Source organism: Kogia breviceps, chromosome 9 (assembly GCF_026419965.1).
Source record: "Kogia breviceps isolate mKogBre1 chromosome 9, mKogBre1 haplotype 1, whole genome shotgun sequence".
Classification (NCBI taxonomy): Eukaryota; Metazoa; Chordata; class Mammalia; order Artiodactyla; family Physeteridae; genus Kogia; species Kogia breviceps.
The window spans coordinates 22,837,602-22,857,875 of NC_081318.1; the positions used below are offsets into that span (position 1 = coordinate 22,837,602).

General features: G+C 42.2%; 1 protein-coding gene across 15 annotated transcripts in view; it reads right to left on the minus strand.

The window, feature by feature from the left end:
• Positions 1-20,274, minus strand: part of NRF1 (nuclear respiratory factor 1) — a 127,963-nt gene that overhangs the window by 12,686 nt on the left and 95,003 nt on the right. For 14 of the 15 annotated variants that reach the window (XM_059074449.2, XM_059074448.2, XM_067042178.1 and 11 more), the window contains one exon: positions 15,817-15,941. In XM_059074449.2, the coding sequence (XP_058930432.1) occupies positions 15,817-15,941 (125 nt within the window). Of the gene's footprint in view, positions 1-3,053; positions 3,158-15,816; positions 15,942-20,274 lie in introns of all 15 variants that reach the window. The other variant, XM_059074454.2, reaches the window with a different exon arrangement.

Sequence of the window (20,274 nt, forward strand, 5' to 3'; positions counted from 1 at the left end):
ACCCTAGAGAAATCACTATTTTGAAACTCTTGGTGAAATAATGGATCTACACAAAGTCATCAACGGTTACTAAAACCATTAGGCGATTGGGTGATGAAGAGTATAGAATAGAGGAATCCCGCCGCCCAGGTCGGATGCAGCGCTTGGAAGGTTATAGCCTCTTAGTTACTCTACCCTCTAGCCGCTTCCTTCCTTCCGCAAAGATGAACCCCCCGTGGCATTCTGTCAGCATCCACTCGCAATGGGCCATATGCCATACAGAGGCTTGACAAGAATACAGAACTTTTAAAAAGCACTGAGCAGGAAGGGCCGCCAGAAAGCGGTGTGGAGAGGCAGCTGCAGGAAGACTGCCTCCACCCACACCCTGGTGCCTGGACCTCAAAGGTGTCTCTGACATCCACCTGTGGAGGTTTACAAATCCTCTGGCAAACACGCCAGCACAGGGAGTGCCGATGATGCACATGTGTCTAAATGTAGATCTTACGGTCAGCTCTTAGCTGAGCCAAAGGCAGGAGAGGTCATTTCCTCCGCACCACGCCATTCAACTGGAACTTACGATGTGCTTTTCTTGTAGCAGACTTACTTTCTTTCTTCCTTTTTTTTAAAAACATCTTTATTGGAATATCAGACTTAACTTTCTAATTATGTCTTCTTTAAGCTAATATGAAAACTAATTTGTATTCCTTAAGAACACAGCAGCTGGCTGGGGTTGGAAGAGATGGGCCAGGCTTACCCTGGCTTGCTTAGAGAAACTGACCAAGAATTTAAAATGTGTCATGGGTCATCTGCATACCAGATAATCTGTGTGTGGCAACTAAGAATTGACTATGTTTACATTTATAAAACGGACAGGCCATTTCTGTCTCACAGGGCTGCTTTGAGGATAAGCAACATTATATTTATATGATTTAAGTTCCTGAGAAAAGAGATACTGTCTAAATTTGGGGTAGTATTATTATTTCATATAGGTTTTCTCACAGGAGTCAAATCAACCATGTAGTAGCTACTGGAGGCAGACAAATGGAAGAAACAAGCTTAAAGGTCCTGCCCTTGCTCCCCAGAGGAGCTGAAAATGGAAGATGCCACCAGCTCAGTGCTCCACCCCCAGGAGTGTTGTTCACGCCCCATGTCGTGCACAAAATGAACAATCCATATACATGCTCTTGGCCCCTGAGTGTTCACATGCCCTCTTGTCAATGAGAAGCTCTGTTTAATGAGAAAAGAACTCTCCAGTCAAATAGTAGGGAGGGATGTGAAAGCTTAAGGAAGGGAAGGCCAGGAAGCAAGTCAGCTGTAAGTGGGCATTCCTAAAATTAAAGTCCTTTCTCATGGTTACAATTCATTATTATCATTATTATTATTGTTTTATGAGGAGTGAGCAGGGGGTGGGGAAAGGACATGAGATTCTTGGAGGAAAAATAATTTTAAGGTGAAAAGACAAAACTTATAGTCAAGTAACATGGCTGGAAGTTGTTCCAAAAACATTCAGGCAAATTTCCTTTTCCCCTTCCAGCAAGCCTGAAATTGAAAGTCCAAGGCTCACTTAAGCAGTCAAGACATTTCAGGAGGTACAGACCAATCTCTAAAACAGTCCTGTACCCAAGAACTCACTGTGAAGATGGGCACACTGTATTTGTGCACTGGCAGCAAGGTGGCTATAGAGCACTTGAAACGTGGCTAGTGTAACTGAGGAACTGAGTCTTTAATTTTATTTGATTTTAGTTAATTTCAGTTTAGAGAGCCAGGGCACAGCTCTAAAACCTTCCCAGAGCTTCCAGTGAGCCAACTACACACCATAAGCATGCTTCAGTTCACACACACTGTAGAACATAAGTGTTGCCTTTGTTTAGATGGAAACTCAATCTGAAATTGGATGCTCTGCACTTACCTAAAATATATTTCCCTGGCATTCCTCTTATTTATATCACAGGTTTTTTCCTTTGCTGCCCTACCCCATCAACTTATTTTAACATACCCTACACCTCCTAGGCCTCTGGGTGAGAAAATTTATCAGCATTTAAGAGTACAATAGTATAGCTATACATTATAGCGCTACAAGTAGTAGGGAGAGGCTGGGCTGGGAAGAGTCGGAGAATTGCTGGACGCCTCTTTAGTGAGCCAATCTGATAGCAGTGTCTTTGTAGTCTCGCTCAGAGCAGTGTCTCAGTTTCCATATTTAGACCCCTTCAATGATTCTCAGATCCATTTGCTAGCTTTACAACGGAAAAGATGTTTTTACCAATTCTACTTTCGAAAACCTCTTTTAGGCTCTGAAAATCTCTAAATTGGGGCCTTTCTAATAATGAAGATTTGGTATAATTATAATGTCACAGGCAATTGTGCTGACAAAGTAAAACCAATATGTCTCCTTGCTGGGCCTTTGCTTTCAGTCTGACCAACAGAAGGAGAAAAGAGGCTTTGTCAGGAGCAGATACGCAGTGGGAGGCGCCGGGAAAGCAGATCTGCTGAATGAAGCAGGTGCCACTTAGACATTCACTTTACAGACTCCGACCACAACCTCCCTTTCATTTGATAGCCTGCTCTTGGCAGGAGGATGGGGAAAGAGCATCACACAAAAAGGAAGCACGTTCATCCTGTTCAGTTTACTGCTCTGCTAGGCTGCTGCTGCGGGGTTCTGCACATTTGCTCTTTATGAAGCAAACGGTGGAGCTGGGAAGTGAATCCCTGTATTTACACAGGTAATCTGAGAGCCAGAGGGCCCCAAACCATACTGGCTGAGCTGTGCAAGCTATTAGAGTTAATAACAGTGTGCTGACATTCCTTCAAAATCCTAATGGAAGCATAATAAGTAAAAAGAGGAAAGTTCCCTTTACCCAAGAACCTTAAAAACTTTATTCTGTAAGAATTTTTCCTGTTATGATATTCTGGTTCTTGTGTGAACAGTGATTAATCCCCCTTTTACATGCTCAATTAAAACTGTTTTTTCATCCACATATTGAATAGAAATGACTCCAGTTAAACTTGCCCAATTATGGTTCTGGATTTGGTATGCAAAAAAAAAAAAAAAAAAAAATCCCTTTACAGAATATTACCTGCAATGACAGGCACCAAGATTCTGTCTTGGTTACAAGGAGCTGGAATCATCTAAGACCAGAATCTGTCTTTCGAATACAAAGACTCAGAAAGATCTGGGGACCTAAAGGGAAGGAGAATGAGATAACGAAACATGTAACTTGGCCTTGAGGACACAGGGGATGGAGAGGATACCATGGTCAGTGGTATCTATCTGCCTGATGGCAGTCACCTTCTTGAGAATCTCTACTCTGAAGCTCTGACTTGAGTCCTCTGCCCAGAATATCCCTGGCTTGTCAAGTTTCCCCAAGCTGAGCAATACCTAACACAGTCAGACCAACCCGGCTTCACATGTGGGCTAATTCCCTCTGGGGCCCCGAGAAGCCAACTCTGAAGACATTCAGCTTTCAATATGGAAAGCATCTAAAAGCATCTGAAAGACATGGCCATGGCTCAGATGAGTACTAAGAATAGAGACCAAAGTATAGTGGTCATTCCATTGTAAAGGCCCTCTTTTTCTCTGCAGGGCCTAGATTAGCAATTCCTGGTATAAAATTATGAATGCCTGAGGCCACCTCAGTTTATGATGGTGTAGTGGAGACAACACATCCCCTCTGGACTTGCAGACTCTGCAAGGAGAAAGATGAATCTAAACATCACAATGACACTTTTTTTTTTTTTTTTTGGCCGCACCATGTGGCTTGTGGGATTTTAGTTCCCCGACCAGGGATTGAACCTGGGCCCTCAGCAGTAAGTGTGGAGTCCTAACCACTAGGCCGCCAGGGAATTCCCCACAATGAAAGCTATTCCGGAAGGCCTTTTGGACTTCAGGAGGTCACAATGAAGGGAGTAGGAAAGGAGGACAAGCTTCTATGGTATGAAAGGGCTGGGTGAGTAACATACATAGGGCAGAGAACTGTAACCCCCTTTGGGTTCTAGAATCAAGAGCTCCATTACACATCTCCATGTTCTCATTTCTCAAAAGCAGCCATGTTTCATTGTGAAATCTGGAATTCATCCAATGGTAATGGCTTCTTTCAGCCTGTGACCCACCAGGCTCTGGATATTTAATTCTTTTTGGGGTCATGATAAATCCATTAGAGCACCTGACCTGAAGACAGCTGTAGTTGAGAAGAGAAATTTGCACCTGTGGAGCATCCAAATGGAAATGCGCGAGTGGCCTCGGTCATGAATAAGGCGACGAGGAAGTGGGTATAGGTGTTGCCACTGCCTCCTGGCTCAGGGTTTCCTGCTCGGAACTCTGCAGTGCACAAAAATAGGCCAGTTCTTCTTGCAACCCTCTGCCCAGCTGTCCACTGGCTGCGGATTACTGTAGTCACGTGGCAGTTTTTTAGCAAAGGCTGGCTGTCTCTGTGCTGAGAAGGTCACTGGGAGGGGAGGCTCATGACGTATTTCTGCTGCCCTCCCCTGTGCAGAGGGGCACAACTCGCCAGAAGACTACAGTATTCCTGCCATAGTCTTTAGACCAGCGCTGTCCAATAGAGCTTTCGGCAACGATGGAGATGTTCTGTATCTGTGTGGTCTATTAGTAGCCACTAGCTACATGTGGCTATTTAAATTTAAATGTGAATGAATAAATTAAAATTAAATAAAAAATTCAGTACCTCAGCCCACATACGGCTACTAAGCACTTGAACTGTGGCTAGTGTGACTGAATAACTGAATTTTAAATTTTATTTAATTTTAATTAACTTGCATTGAAATTCAAATAGCCACATATAGCTAGTGGCTACTGTATGGGACACACTTTTATTTTATTTTATTTTTAAAATTTTTTGGTGTGGCTTGCAGGATTATTTTGGTTCCCCGAGCAGGGATTGAACCCAGGCCCCAGCAGTGAAAGCGCCAAGTTCTAACCACTGGACTGTCAGAGAATTCCCGGGACACACCTTTAGATCTTGGGTTTTGATGCCATTTACTTATTGGCTTCTGTTAAGATTCATCATGACACTGACTTCTAAAGTGAGCAAAATATGGCTATGACCTCTCCTCAAAACAAGCCTGCAAAATAGTGAGCCACACCAAGTAATAGTTTAATCAGATAAACAGTAAAGATGATTTTAATTTGTTTTATACCTTCTTCACTTTCTTGGTTGGGTGGATTGGCAAGATGGAGTGAAGGGGGGAAAAGGCAGCCCACAGAGGCAGTAGAAAAAGTCCTGGAGATCTGCGTTTGGTTTCCAGTTTCACTATTTAGTAGCTGAGTGACCCTGGGCAAATCCTAGCTTTAGCTGCCTCTGCAAAACAGGGCTATAAGCTCTGTTCTACCCACCTTACTGGGTGAAGGTAGAACGACGCAGATTGACTACTTAGTCAACTGCAAGGCAGTGGTGGTGGTGGTAGTAGTAGTAGTAGTAGTAGGAGGAGGAGGAGGAGGAGGAAGAGGAGTATTGGTTAAAAAAAAAAAAAAAAACAAGAAAGGAAGAAAAGGAAAGGAAAGAATGTAGAAAGAAAAGAAAAAGGTGAAGGCCCTAAATAATAATGCTTAACGCATACAGTCAAAAGGCAAATAAAGAGCAAAACTGAAACAGTTATTTTCCTGGTATGACATCTACCAACACGCTTCCCAGAATGCAAACTTCATCTCAGGAGAAAAGTTAGCTGGCTGAAATGGGGAAGAGCAGCCCGGGGAGGACAGACTGCGGAGCGTGCTGCGCTGAGTGCTGCCCTGGCTACGGCAGCTCCCCAGTGTGGCACCAGCTCCTCAGGCAGCACCAGAGGCAGGTCCCGTTCGTGTGCTCAGCCCTTACCCTTCTTCTTTCTGAGCCACAGCTCAGAGCTCTCCTTATCTTACTTGTTCTAAGAAGTAATCTTTTCAGGTCTCTGAGTATGTCCCACTCCCCCTCCACTTAAAAAAAGACATGATTCTGAAGGGGAAACAGTTGTATTACAGATGAACCTTCATGTGCTTTTTCTTACAGAACAGGCAATTGCCTCAGCTTGGTCTGACTGACACCATCCTAGTATCTTAGCTTCCCTTCAGGTCTCCCTGTCAGTGGAAAAGAGGGCCATTTACTTTACAGGAGGGTGGCCTGCAAACCCAGAGCGCCAGAGGCGCTGCTCTCTGGGGACTGTCAGGATGTGGGGCTTGCAGCCCGGGACTCTCAGCTCACACTAAACACTGGTGCTCAGGAGCTGCCTGCTTCCAGTCCCAGAGGCACTGAACTCCCCGTCTTTGCACTAAAGGTACAGTATCAAAGAACACAACAGTTCTTTTCAAGCTATTATCATGCTTTAATGGTGACTGAATATGCACATTTACAGTAAAACTTTACTTAATATCTTTACTTATTTAAACTTTAACTAAAATACTGAGGCAAAAAGTAATTTAGTGTGCACTGGAATAGCAAATTAGCATCTTTTGGAGGGAGCAACGTGGACACATTTCCTAAATTCATTTAATATTTACATCTCCACTGACTCCTTTAGGAACAAGTCCTTATACTAATGTGTCCAGAGAATAAGGAAAAGGAAGAATGAGAGATGTATTTTATAGTTTATCAAGATGAAGATTGGCATTTTCTCTCTTATTTTTAAAGAAGAGCTGGAACAGAAGGACATACATGCTGTAAGTAATAATGAACGATGGTGGTGGTGATAATAAGGAAAAAGTGAAAAAAGAGTCACCTTTCATGATGGAAGTTGAAATGCTGCTGGAAGAGAACAGCAGCCCTGGACCAAGGAGAGTGATATAACCAAATGCAGGAGCCATTAAACAACATCACCTTCAATTTCCTTCACTCAAGGTTATAGAAAAGGCTCTGATCTATTCCCAGTTTTACAGTATTCATCTCTGGAGCATAAATTCTTCAACTGCATAAGGTAAGCATTTAGATCTGTCCTAAAGACAGGAAAGCAGGGTCTATAACAGTACTATGCACTCTGTACAACTTAACATATTTGGGGGAATGCTGGAGAAGAAACTGATGCTGACAGCTAATAATAATTTCATGTTTATGATGGCTCTATGTGCCAAGCACTATGCTAAGCACTTCACAGGACTCATTTTGTTTAATGCTCACAACCACCTTATGAGCATGGAACTACCATCATCCTGAGTTTACAACGAAGGCTTAGAGAGCTTAATGTGCTTGCCCAAGAACACAGAGCTTGGTAGTGGTGCAGCTTTCAGAGTATCCATCTAGGCCTGCAGGTCCTCCCATCTCCCTTGCCCCTCCTTTTACTCTCAGTGCCACACCAGATACCCGCAAAGTGAAATGACCCTAGCCACACTCTCTAGAGCAGAGGTTCTTAATTTGGGGAGGGGGTGGGGAAATGGGAGCTCTCTGTGATCTATTTGCACATCTCATCAAAGCTGTGGACCCCAGAAAAATATAAAACTTTTTTCTCAGGGTCCACAGACCCAGGTTAAGGATGCCCTAACATTCGTATAATATACATAAAGTAGGTTTCAACAGAAAATTAAAACACACACATGTTGCCCCCTTCAGGTCCAGCTGGGCTTACCTCTTTATAATAAGTACAGGACAGACATTTCAGCCATCCTGTCTCATTTGGGAGGCCTTGCAGGATAGGAATGTGTGTTCTTCATGCAAGGACCCCACCCAAAAGTCCTGCTCCCTTATCTGAACTCCATGTTTCTGTCCTCATCCATCTACTCTTTTACCCCCCTTGCTAAGAAGGCCAATTTTTTTTTTTTTAAAAAGGCATTCCAATGAGCATGGTTGAGATTAAATTCAACTGGGAAAACATATATATTTTTAAAGTTTGTAAAAAGGTCAGAGAAAAACAGGGAGGTGAAAGTGATAACATGGTCAATGTGAAAAGAAGATAAAGTGTTTTTTCTGAAAGAACCTGAAAATTGATTTCGTTTGATCTGGAAATTGGAATGGGTAGTAAAATGTACACGTGTTACACAGTGCAGGAACTGAGTGGGGTCTTTGGGTTGTAGGAAATTTTATATCTACGAACCTTAAGGGGGAACCTCAGCAGCAGGACTGTTGACAGGGCCAGGCCAGAACAGAGAGGGACGTATGGCACTGAAGAGAAATGAGAAGGGCTGCTCTCTCTGTGAGTATAATGTGAATGCCCTTGTAACCAGCTTCAATTTTTAAACAGACCAGCCCCCTCGTCTACTTCTCTTCATTCAGGGCATGAGGAAGGTAGCTGGCCCCCGGTCTCAACCAGGACAGAGCAGGTAGTGGATGGTCTCCAGGTGTCAGACAATAGAGAAAGATGTACTTTACGAACGCTCTGGGGAGTGAAATCAAGGGCTGGAGGCAGAGCCAAGGGGAAAGTTTCAGTGAGTAGCAGGGGAAGCAAATTAGCCAGTCAACTTGCTCTAAGCAGAAATGTAAACTCCCCTGAGCCCTTTCCCACATTCCCCAACCCTAACACCTCAGTCTCTATTTCCCTGGAAACAGGTGGGGAGGCTGAAAGAGCCCTGGCATAAATTGAAGGGCAGCAGGAGGGCCTGGGTAGAGGATTCTAGAAGGTGAGAAAATAACTCTTCAGCTGCATTTACTCCCTTCTGACCATCATCTACTTCCACCCCAGACAGTGTTCCCTCGTTCTAAACAGCACCCACCCGGGAATTCCCTGGTGGTCCAGTGGTTAGGACTTGGTGTTTTCACTGCCGGGCCTGGGTTCAGTCCCTGGTTGGGGAGCTAAGATCCCACAAGCCGTGCGTGCGCGCCAAAAATAAAAAATAAATAAATAAAAAATAAACAGCACCCGCCCGTCCCTCTTATGTTCACCAAGTACACAAAGTAACCAGCTCACTGAAAATACTTAAATCTGACAGCCAGCTGCTGACTGCTTCTGTGACTTCTGGAACCAGAGAAACGCACAGACCTAGAGGCTTCTCCAGGCTAGCAAAGGAAAGCCTGCGTGTGCGTGTGCGTGCATGCGTGTGCAGTGGGTGGGGATGCTGAGCAGAGGAGCACTTGGCATCAGAAACCACCAGAGGATCCCTACAGCCGTGAGGAACAGCTGGGGCAGATGGGCACTGTGGCTAAACCAGACAAAGGCAAGTGGCCTTCAGCAGAGATGGGAGAAAGGCCCTGACATTTCCAAACTTATTTGTTCAACACCGGGAGACAATCATCACACTGTATTTGTGGAGTCCAGGCAGAAACAGTTCCCATCAAAGGGAGGCAGCAGAGCAGAGCGGTTTGGAAACAAACTGCCTGAATTCAAATTTCACTATGCTACTCTCTGTGTGAACCTGGTCAAGTTACCAAAACTTTCTGTGTCCCAGTTTCTCCATATGTTAAATGGGGATAATAGTGTTTACCTTATAGATATATTCTGAGTTTTAGATAAGTTAGTGCATGTAAAACACTTAGCAGAGTGCTTGCATAAGCAAGTATTATAGAAATGTTTGTTAAATAAATAAAATTAACGGGACAATGGGATTGAGAGACAGAATGCAAGGCTAACAGCAGAAAAGAATGCCATGTCCTACCTTGGAGTACACCATAAGTGGGGAGTGCCCCCACTATCATCTTTAATACAAAAATGAAATTGAAGTTGGGGAAAAAAAGAGAAATTAAAATTTCAAAGTGCAAGAACTGAGCCTCCATAGAATTCTGCATAAACAGAATGGATGGCCACAATTTCTTAGTCTAGAAAGATACACCGGGCTTCCCTGGTGGCTCAGTGGTTCAGAGTCCGCCTGCCGATGCAGGGGACACGGGTTCGTGCCCCGGTCCGGGAGGATCCCACATGCTGCGGAGCGGCTGGGCCCGTGAGCCATGGCCGCTGGGCCTGTGCGTCCGGAGCCTGTGCTCCACAACGGAAGAGGCCACAGCAGTGAGAGGCCCACGTACCGCAAAAAAAAAAAAAAAAAAAAAAAAGAAAAAAAAAAAAGAAAAAAAAAAAAAAAAGAAAGATACACTTGGTTTGGTCTTAAGAGAATGAACATGGTTGTAGCAGGGACAATGTTTTCTCCAGCAACAATTACTGTCCCATTGTTCAATTCACTGGGGCAGTATTCAGAGCACTTGTCTCCTACTCCTGGTCCATCTTTGTCATAATGAACACTCCCCATGTCCCCTGCCCTGGGGAAAACTGGGGCAGAAGGAGAAGAGAAACCTTAAATCAGTCAATTTTAAAACTTCTTAGCAGTTCTGCTAACAGGCTTGGTAGGATTTTTTTCTAGGATGAGGCTTAATTTTTCCAGATCAACTTAAAAATTATTGTTAAGTTCACTCTGCAAAAAAAACTCTTTGGAATTTTGATTGAATTTTTTTCAAATTTGGAAATAGGCCTTTCACTAGCCTCTAAGAATAACATCACAATAGTAAAATATTACAGTATAAAGAACAGAACAGATGAATAGAAACAAAAGAGCCCCACACAAGACCTTACACAGTCTATTTAAGAATTCTGCATAATAAAGATGAGATTTCAAAACAGTTTTAAAAGGATGGATTTTAACCTTTTTTATAGGATAAATGATGCTGGAATAATTAATTATGTAGGGGAAAAAATGATTCAGATTCCTACCTAATGCCATATACAAAATAAATTCCAGATATTTTATAGTATTTAAAATGAAAATTGAGTCCATAGAAGAACTGGCATATAGATATTGATCTGACTTGGGGCCTATGTAAACATAAAGGTAAAAAGAGAAACAATTAAGGAAATAAAAGTGAAAGTGGGACTTCCCTGGTGGCACAGTGGTTAAGAATCTGCCTGCCGATGCAGGGGACACGGGTTTGATCCCTGGTCCAGGAAGATCCCACATGCTGCAGAGCAACTAAGCCTGTGCGCCACAACTACTGAGCCTGCGCTCTAGAGCCCACGAGCCACAACTACTGAAGCCCAAGCACCTAAAGCCCGAGCTCCGCAACAAGAGAAACCACTGCAATGAGAAGCCCTCTCACTGCAACAAAGAGTAGCCCTGCTCGATGCAACTAGAGAAAGCCTGTGTGCAGCAACGAAGACCCAATGCAACCAAATAAATAAAAAAATAAAATTAAAAAAAATTAAAATAAAATAAAAAGTGAAAGTAACAGAAGTGAAATAAAAATAAACAGGGAAAGCTTGCAACATATACAATAAAGGGATTACATCTTTCTCTTTCTCTTATTGATTTGGAAAAACTCTTCATATGTTAAAGACTTCAGCAGAGGGGTCTTCCCTGGGGGCGCAGTGGTTGAGAGTCCGCCTGCCGATGTAGGGGACACGGGTTCGTGCCCCGGTCCAGGAAGATCCCACATGTCGCGGAGCAGCTGGGCCCGTGAGCCATGGCCGCTGAGCCTGTGCGTCCGGAGCCTGTGCTCCGCAACGGGAGAGGCCACAACAGTGAGAGGCCCGCGTACAGCAAAACAAAACAAAACAAAACAAAACCACAAAAATACACGTGTAGATAAAATCATGAAGGAAAAAGTAAAATTATCTACCACTAATATTAAAAAATGCAAATTAGGGCTTCCCTGGTGGCGCAGTAGTTGAGAGTCCGCCTGCCGATGCAGGGGGCACGGGTTCGTGCCCCGGTCCGGGAAGATACCACATGCCGCGGAGCGGCTGGGCCCGTGCGCCATGGCCGCTGAGCCTGAGCGTCCGGAGCCTGTGCTCCACAACGGGAGAGGCCACAACAGTGAGAGGCCCGCGTACCAGAAAAAAAAAAAAAAAGCAAATTAAAATGAAATACAACTTATTTCCTACCAAATAGGCACACACACACACACACACACACACACACACACACACACACACAGCAAATTATGCTAATATCCAATTTCGGTGAAGGGTAACGAAGCACGTTCTAAACAGTTCTGTTTTAAGTATAAGCAAGTATGAGCTATGTAGAGAGCAAAGAATCAAAGGTATGGACAAGATTTTATACCAAGATGAACAGTATTATTTTTGTTGTAAAAATATTAATAGCCTAAATTATCAACAATAGGGAACTGGTTACTATGATGGATAATATGATGATATGGTAGCAAGTATTAAACATATATTAGCAAGTATCAAAAAATATTTAACCACATGAAAATGGTTAAGATATCTCAAAATAAGTTATGAAATAGTACAACATGATCTTAATTAGGTTAAAAAACCTTATGAATGGGGGAAAAAGGCCATATTTTAAAAACTCAACAAGGGCTTCCCTGGTGGCGCAGTGGTTGAGAATCCGCCTGCCGATGCAGGAGACACGGGTTCGTGCCCTGTTCCGGGAAGATCCCACATGCCGCGGAGCAACTAAGCCCGTGAGCCATGGCCGCTAGGCCTGCGCGTCCGGAACCTGTGCTCCGCAACGGGAGAGGCCACAACAGTGAGAGGCCCGCATACCGCAAAAAAAAAAAAAAAAAAAAAAAAAAAACTCAACAAAAACAAAAACAAACCCTCAAACTATTAACATTCTATGAAGTGGAATCATAGATGATTTTTATAATCAGGACCAAAACAACCAAAACCAAAACAAACACCCCCAGCAAATGCTATGCTCCCCTTTTTTCTTGTGGTGTTGTTAGAAAAAGTGTCAGCCATTTTAGAAAATGTTGATCCTTTCTCAGCAGCTCTGGTACGAAGCTTGATGGACAATAATTGAGGCAGATGATTCCCATTACCTTTACTGATTCACTATGAACTTCAATTATTTGTTTTGTTTTACCCCCATCTAGATTTTTTCATTATTTTTTTGTAGAAATAGGAAGAAAGATGAAAGATCTGTGGATCTGGTTCCCTAGAGAATTGCTAACAATGGGTGGCAAGGATGGGTGAGATGGGAATATCACTCAAGAGTTCTTCAACCCGTGTCAGCCTTCCTTCATTGGTTCTGGAGTCCATTAGCAAAGGGAGTTCTAGGGTACAGAGGATGGCAGAGTAAAAGGAAACCAATGGGCAATTTAAAATTGTTCAACCTCTTAAGATGTGTTGGGGGGAAAAGCAAGGGATAACTGTGTTAAAAAGAAAAAAAAAGAAGAAAGAAAAGAAGAGGTAAAGGAAGGAACTCAAACAGAGGCCTCTCCCAGACTTAGGCATTTCAAAGAGAAAGGCACCTGTGAAAATCTTTGAATTCAACCAAACCATGAAACACCATCATAAAAGACCAAAGACTCATTTACCACTATTAAAAAAGGGAGAACATAAATGAAACAGAGTAATGCTAGTGCTTGAGTAGTCTCTTTAGTGTTGGGGTGAGATAGGGTCCAGAAAAAAGAAGTGTTCAGATACAAGATCTCTTGTCAGGTCTGCCTTGGTAATTTGGAATTTAAACTTCTGCCATGAAGGTGTCATTATCTTTAACTTGAAAACCACTCACCTACACTGCCCCAGCCGTCTCACATTGATTACTGTATTCTATCAAGCTTCACACACAATGGTCCTCCATTCCCTCTAGTTCTATCCCAGAAGACGCTGAAAATCCTGCTTCAGGTTGGAACAGGCCAATATCCACATTGTTCTTAGAAGAGTCATCTGCTAGTAGGATTTTTATTTAAGCCATATTCTGGAATCTGGGATGTATTTTTTTCCCCAGTAGTGTCTGTTACCAAATAGCACCTTGTTCTGCTATCATCTTCCTGATAATAAACTCTTCCTGATAATAAATTTGGTCTACGGGCAGATACCATAAGCTTGTCATCACAAAAGTGACAAACAATGCCAATAGGGCACAATCTAAAAGAATAACGAAAAAAGAACCCTTGAAATTCCAGACAGATAAACTAGTTGGTTAAATGAGAATATTCTGGTTCCAAGTCCCAGAGTAAATCCTATAGCACTCTGGATAAAAATGCTAGAAGGCAGAAGGAGCATCAGAATTACCTGGATCATATCCAATATTAGATTCATCCTCTGGATTCCCAAGGGATAGATGACATGATATGTGCCTTCACCTAATATTACTAGGATAAGGCACCACTCAACAGTCTGATTTGATATAGCACCAAGAAAGTGGTATATCCAACTCTCAAGTCTGAGTTCACACATGTTGGCAGGTCACAAACTAGGGAATGGTCTGCTTTGGGGAACCACTGGCTTTTTGGATGTAGATCATAATTTTCTCTTAACACAAATGCGGCCAACAACATGAAGTCAACACAACTGATTCACAGAGCCCAAGCTACTGAAAAGAAGCAGCTTCCAGGAATCAACAGTAGTGGTGTGGTTCACCTTTATCTCATGGCTGAATAGATCTACGTGGCAGGAGCCCCAGAGAGTCCTTACACTTACCTATAAATTCATCTACCTGAAAAGGTGAGGCTAGGGAGGAGTCAGAACTATAAAGCGGTCTCTTCTCACCTGGACAGGTCAAGACCACTAGAAGGGATAACAAAGTCTCCCATCCAACCCACACAGGGAATTATTTTTAGTAGCTGCATAGTGAATAACAGCAATTGCACTTCAGAAGAATGTGACACAGTCAGATATCTTCTGTTCAAGGTAGATGAGGACTGAAATGAGGAATAGAAAAAGATACGGAAATAGGGGTAGGATTCGAGCTAAAGAGGGAGGTTTTCCTTAATTCCAACTATGGTCCATTTCACCCTGAACATACATGGCTATAAGATGCCCTTTACCTTGCAGTGTTCTGGCTAAGATCAACTTTATCTCTATTTGGGTTAGTTCATGGAAGCCCCTAGCCCTACAGAAAAAGCAGGCTGTAGTTTTAATATGTGATTTTTTGTTTTTTGTTTAAGAAAATGATTCTCAGAAGCCACATGGCTCTTTACATTTCCTGTTATTCTTCTCTGGGAGACAGAAGTGCTTTCTTCTCCCCACTTTTGAAGGAGGATGCAGCATTGTGTCTTTCTTCAAAGACTTTTCCAACTAACATGTTATTTAGTTCTTAGGGATCTACCCTAAAAAAAGTGCCAGGGACTTTTCCTTCAGCCACTAAATGCCATTAAAGGAACTGTCTGCCTAAATAAAGGTACGTCATTATCTACCCTCTTTCCAGGACTTTAAACTACAAATCTCCAAAAACCATACAGTAGTTAATTTGTCCTACTTAGCCTAATTATATGTATATTTTAAAAGCTTAATAAACAGTCACACAGAGTCTCACAGAACAGGACTGGTCTTCCTCTTTGACCCAGACTTCTGAGGCACTTCCCAGGCAGCTCAAGACTTCGTTACTGACTGACTCCCAGAGCCTGCTGAAGTAGATCCAAAGAACTGGGCTGGAGCTGTAAATTTTTGTCATCATATTTTTATGAACTTTATCCCTCTTGTTTATTCAGGATATCACCAATATCCAGGAAGTCAAAGAGCCGGGAAAGAAGGGCAGGGTGGTGGCAAGTTATTGGCTCAATCCGGAGGTCCTTGGTGAGGCCACATTTAACGGGAAGCAGAACCCCTAGCATCAATCAGAAAAGCGCCTTTATCACAGCCTGCTGGCTGACCTTGTGGTGAGATGGTGGTGCCTTTCTCAAGATAGTCAGAACATTCCTCGCTACCACAGTGCACTTGCCCACAGGAGAGTCTCTGCTATAGTAAAGGACACTGATCTACCCCATGGGAGAAAATGGACAAAATGTACCTCACGGAAAATTTAAAAATCCCTCTCAGCAAGTACTGTCACAGCAAATAGTCACTTTTCAAATAAGTCATTCAGTTAGGTAGACATTATTATGGCTTTTTTTCCCTCCCAGGAAACCCCAAGTCTCCTACTAGTGAAAGGAATCAGAGGCTCCTAGAATTTTCCTAGGTATCAATTGCCTACCAATATAAAAAACTCAAATCAAAGTTCAACCTCATTCTGAAGGGTTTGTTGTCAGTCATGTCATGAAGGTTTAAGTGGAAACAGGGAAGAAATTCAATAAAATATTTATGCTCTCTTACCATTAGCATCTTGGACTCCAGTAAGTGCTCCGACAGCTGCTGCGGTTTCCCCAGACAGGACTATCTGTCCCCCCCCTTGCAAGGTGGCCTCGGCCAGGGTGGCGACAGCATGGGCGGCAGCTTCGCTATGGGTATAGAAAGAGGAGGGGGGATGTATGAGTTGAATAAAGGTATAGCACTGCAGCAAGACAAACCAAACTTTCAACCTTTCCTAGGATCTCTCTACTGACTCCATGTTTGTGAGCCTACCAGCACATAAGGGATTCCAGTGCTATTGACAGAATCAGAGCAATTTTTAAATGATAATAATAAATAGCTAGAGAAATCCCAAGTCTTTCACGTTTATACAGCTAATGTGAGATTTTCTTTAAACCCAGGAAATGGGTGTTTGAGGACAGAATGCACGCATTCCCAGTCCCTTCTTTATCAAGATCAATTGAGTGCCTGTAAGCCATAGTGGAAGCTCTGATCCATACTCACAATACAAAAGCCATTTTGGTTGTCCACCACAAGGTTTTCTTTTTCTCCTTTCTCTTTACGGTAACACAAGGCAGAGCATCTGAAACTGCCTTTTTATAGCTAAGGATGGATGATAATGTGAGGAGTCAGCAACCTGGACTTGCTATTCAATTAATATTAAATAATAACTCTACTCAATACTCTGCAATAACCTATATGGGAAAAGAATCTGAAAAAGAATAGGTATGTGTATATGTATAACTAAATCACTTTGCTGTATACCTGAAACTAACACAACATTGTAAATCAACTATACTCCAATATAAAATAAAATTTTTAAAAGCTACATAAAAACATATCAAATAATAGCAATTTGGCTTACATCCATGATTCCAAATACAAATGGCTGACTAATATCTTGCAAAGTTCAGCCCTTCCTTTTGCTTCATGTACATGTAGTCAGCACTAAATTAACACTTAAAAAGTTTAAATTATCACTATAAGCTCCAAATCCTTAACTCTACAAACATAATGAAATAATAAACCTCCCTTCACTGCAAACCAAACACTCTGCAGAACAGAAAGATATTAGCTATCTATTTATAGTAAACACTATTCTAGCAGTTTGTATCCCGTTTTTCTTTTCCTTACTGTACGCTTTTACTATATGCATAAATACCCACTTTTATTGATTCTATGATGATACAAACTATAAAATGCATTACTGCTTCATGTGCCAGCAAAAAAAGAAAAGTTCCTGGGCATTCCCTGGTGGTCCAGTGGTTACGACTCCGTATTTTCACTGCCAGGGCCCAGGTTCGATCCCTGGTCAGGGAACTAAGATCCCCAAGCCCCATAGCACAGACAAAAAAAAAAGTTCCTGACAATTGTAATCGTAAGATTATAGTTTACCATCCAAACTTCAGAGATGTTAAAATGTGGAAGAAAAGAAAAAAAGAACCCACCAGATAAATTCATCACCTCTCCTGGGAAAGTACCAGGTACCACTCTGCACAGTTAACTGAGGGAATATCAAAAGTGGGCATGGAGAAGAGGCGGTGGCGTCATTTAGTTTATCAGAGGTGGATAAAGTCCTGGGTTTGACACCGAATAAGCCAGTTGATTCAGCTTTGTTCTGAAGCTGCAGACTTTGCCACAACTATGGCAGTCATCTTGCAAAAACAAGCTGTAGGGGAGGATGGGGCGGGGGGCGGGGGGCTGTGGACTGGTTAGGGCAAACATGTCACGACTGTGGGCAAAGCAATGCGTACCAAACTTAACAGCGTCACTTTCATCTAAGAGAGTCAGCAAATAAGTAAAGCAACTGACATAATCATTCTTCTGGGGAAGAGTTCTTGGTCACTATAAGGATGTTAGGAAGCAGTTTAAGAAATCCAATGGACAGAAAAGTCTCATTAAATAGAAAATTCTCCCCTTCTTGCTAACTTGCCTTGCTTTTTAAATTGTTATGTGTGTGTTTAAAAAGTTATTTTTCTCTGATAATCAAATGCATGTAGAAACTTGTAAAAATTCATTTAAGTATAAAAGAAAATTTTTAAATATCATGCAGAGATAAGAGCTATTTTCCTTCTAACCTTAAACACAACTTTAAACAGATAATCAGGATCATACTGTACACACAGTTTTATAGCCTGCTTTTCTCACCTAACTTAGTATTTCCTCATATAAATATTCTTTGACATTTATTCAAAATAATAAGCTAAATGTAAAACTGCTGATTCCCCCCACCCCCTTTTCTAGTTGTTCAGCTGTGGTAACTTTTAATTTCCAGGCTTCCTTTAACTTAGTTCAAGATCATGATTATATAGTTCAAGTTTATTTACTTCCTTTATAAAAAATTTGGGGATGGAATTGAGGTTGAGCAAAAAGCTGAACAGAATCATAGAGTTTCCATGCAGCCCCTTTAAAGGCTAAGACCAATCTCTGTGCTAAAACGTACTTCAGATCTGATACCCACAGCCAGTCATCTCATAGTATCTGTAACATGAATTCAGAGCCAAAGTGGACCCTTGATCTGGAATTACTACTAAGGCTATTCTTTACATTTTACAAGGTAGATTTTAATTTTAGGATGCTTTATAATTATTTATTAGAGATAGTAGAACGAATGATTTAGTGCCTATAGACCCTTAACTTTTAATATTTTTCTGAGAAACATGTCAAATATTACCAGCCAATTCTACAGTGTTCAGCTATCACGGATTAATGATAAAAATATTTAACACTCTGACCTGAGACTTCATGGAAAGCCAAAAAGGATATTCTTTGGAAAATGCTTCAGCTGTGTGGTATCTTGAAGAAGAACGCTGGTATACGAGGACTGTTTATATGGAAATAGGAGCTGTGTTTACAGGTTACCTCAGCAACTGCCCATTTCCCCACTGTTTTTATCACAATCTACAATAATCTTATTTCTGTGACCATCAAAGGTGATGTCCTGCCACTCTTGGATACATGCTTGCAGTGTGAAATTTCACAGGCTATGAGGGGGAGAGCAGCCACCCAAGCCCTGACCTGGAAGAGTTCCTGTATCCAGTCATACCCATTTTATAATGTCTGAAGCTCTAAATATTTGAAGTCATTTTCTTTAGTACCTTTCTAAAATATGTTATGCTGGAAGAAAAGCTGTGAAGCAGCAACAACTAAAGCAATCTGGGATGCCAGGGATGAGGGGTCCGACAGGGATGACAGGTCCACACGTCGGTGAGGTTAGTTACTGCATGCCCTGTTCAGGGGCCAGGGGCAAAGCAGCAATGGATGGATCTTTTACATGGTGCAAAAGACAATGGTGCTGCCTGTGGTCAGCAGACTATCATTCCCAAATCTATTCTAACCACTAGACTTCATGGGAAGTGATCAAACTGTACTGCGAGAAAAAGGTTACCTTCACTTAAAAGGTGAGTAGGGACCAATATGTCTCTAAGCTACCACTTAGCAATTTTTCGACAAAAGTCATTTCCAAACCAGAGTTACAAATGAGAAGTTTCTAACAACCCCCCCCCTTTTTTTCCTGTCAACGTTTTATCTGCAAGTGTCCAACCTTCACCTATAGGACAAAGAGGCAGTTGCATAGTCCCCATCCTCTATTTCCAGAGAGGATTTCTGATCTAGGTTGTCCATCCCATGTTACTGGACAAATAAATACAAGTTCATATATTAAAGCCATGTTTTATTTTAGCAAGGTCTCTAATTTTAAGTCAATATTTTCATTTAAAAAATGGTAAGAGTAGGGCTTCCCTGGTGGCGCAGTGGTTGAGAGTCCGCCTGCCGATGCAGGGGACGCGGGTTCGTGCCCCGGTCTGGGAAGATCCCACGTGCCGCGGAGCGGCTGGGCCCGTGAGCCGTGGCCGCTGAGCCTGCGCGTCCGGAGCCTGTGCCCCGCAGCGGGAGAGGCCACAGCGGTGAGAGGCCCGCGTACCGCAAAATAAATAAAAATAAATAAAAACTGGTTTCTAGTTCTGTTCTTTAAAAAAAAAAAAAAAAAAAAGGTAAGAGTAAATTTTTCTTTAAAAATATGATTCATTTCTTTTTTTTAAGCAAAGTCTCTTCACAGCAAAAGAACAGCAACTCTAACTTTCTTGAGCATTTGTTTCCCCACAGCACTGAGTCACAGCACTACACACAGTCGACACTCAGTAAAAACTGTCTTCTTGTCAACAACATCGCATAAATTTCTACCAGGGCAAATGTAGATTCAGTCTACCAATATTTATCATGTATCTATCTCTATGTGCAAGGACTGTACTGGCTTTGCAGGACTTGTGTAAGAGGGAATGTCTAAGTCTAGGACAACTTAACCAACAACCTGAAACTTCAAATTAATCACTGTATTGAAACAAGCAAATGATGATTTCACTTCCTTTCCTGTCTGGTTGTTCAGGGTGAACAGGTCTTTTTTTTTGAGCTGTGACGTTCTGCTTTTCATTTGTTCACTTTGATTCTCTCTCCATCTCCTTCCTAAAAGTGTTAATTTATTCT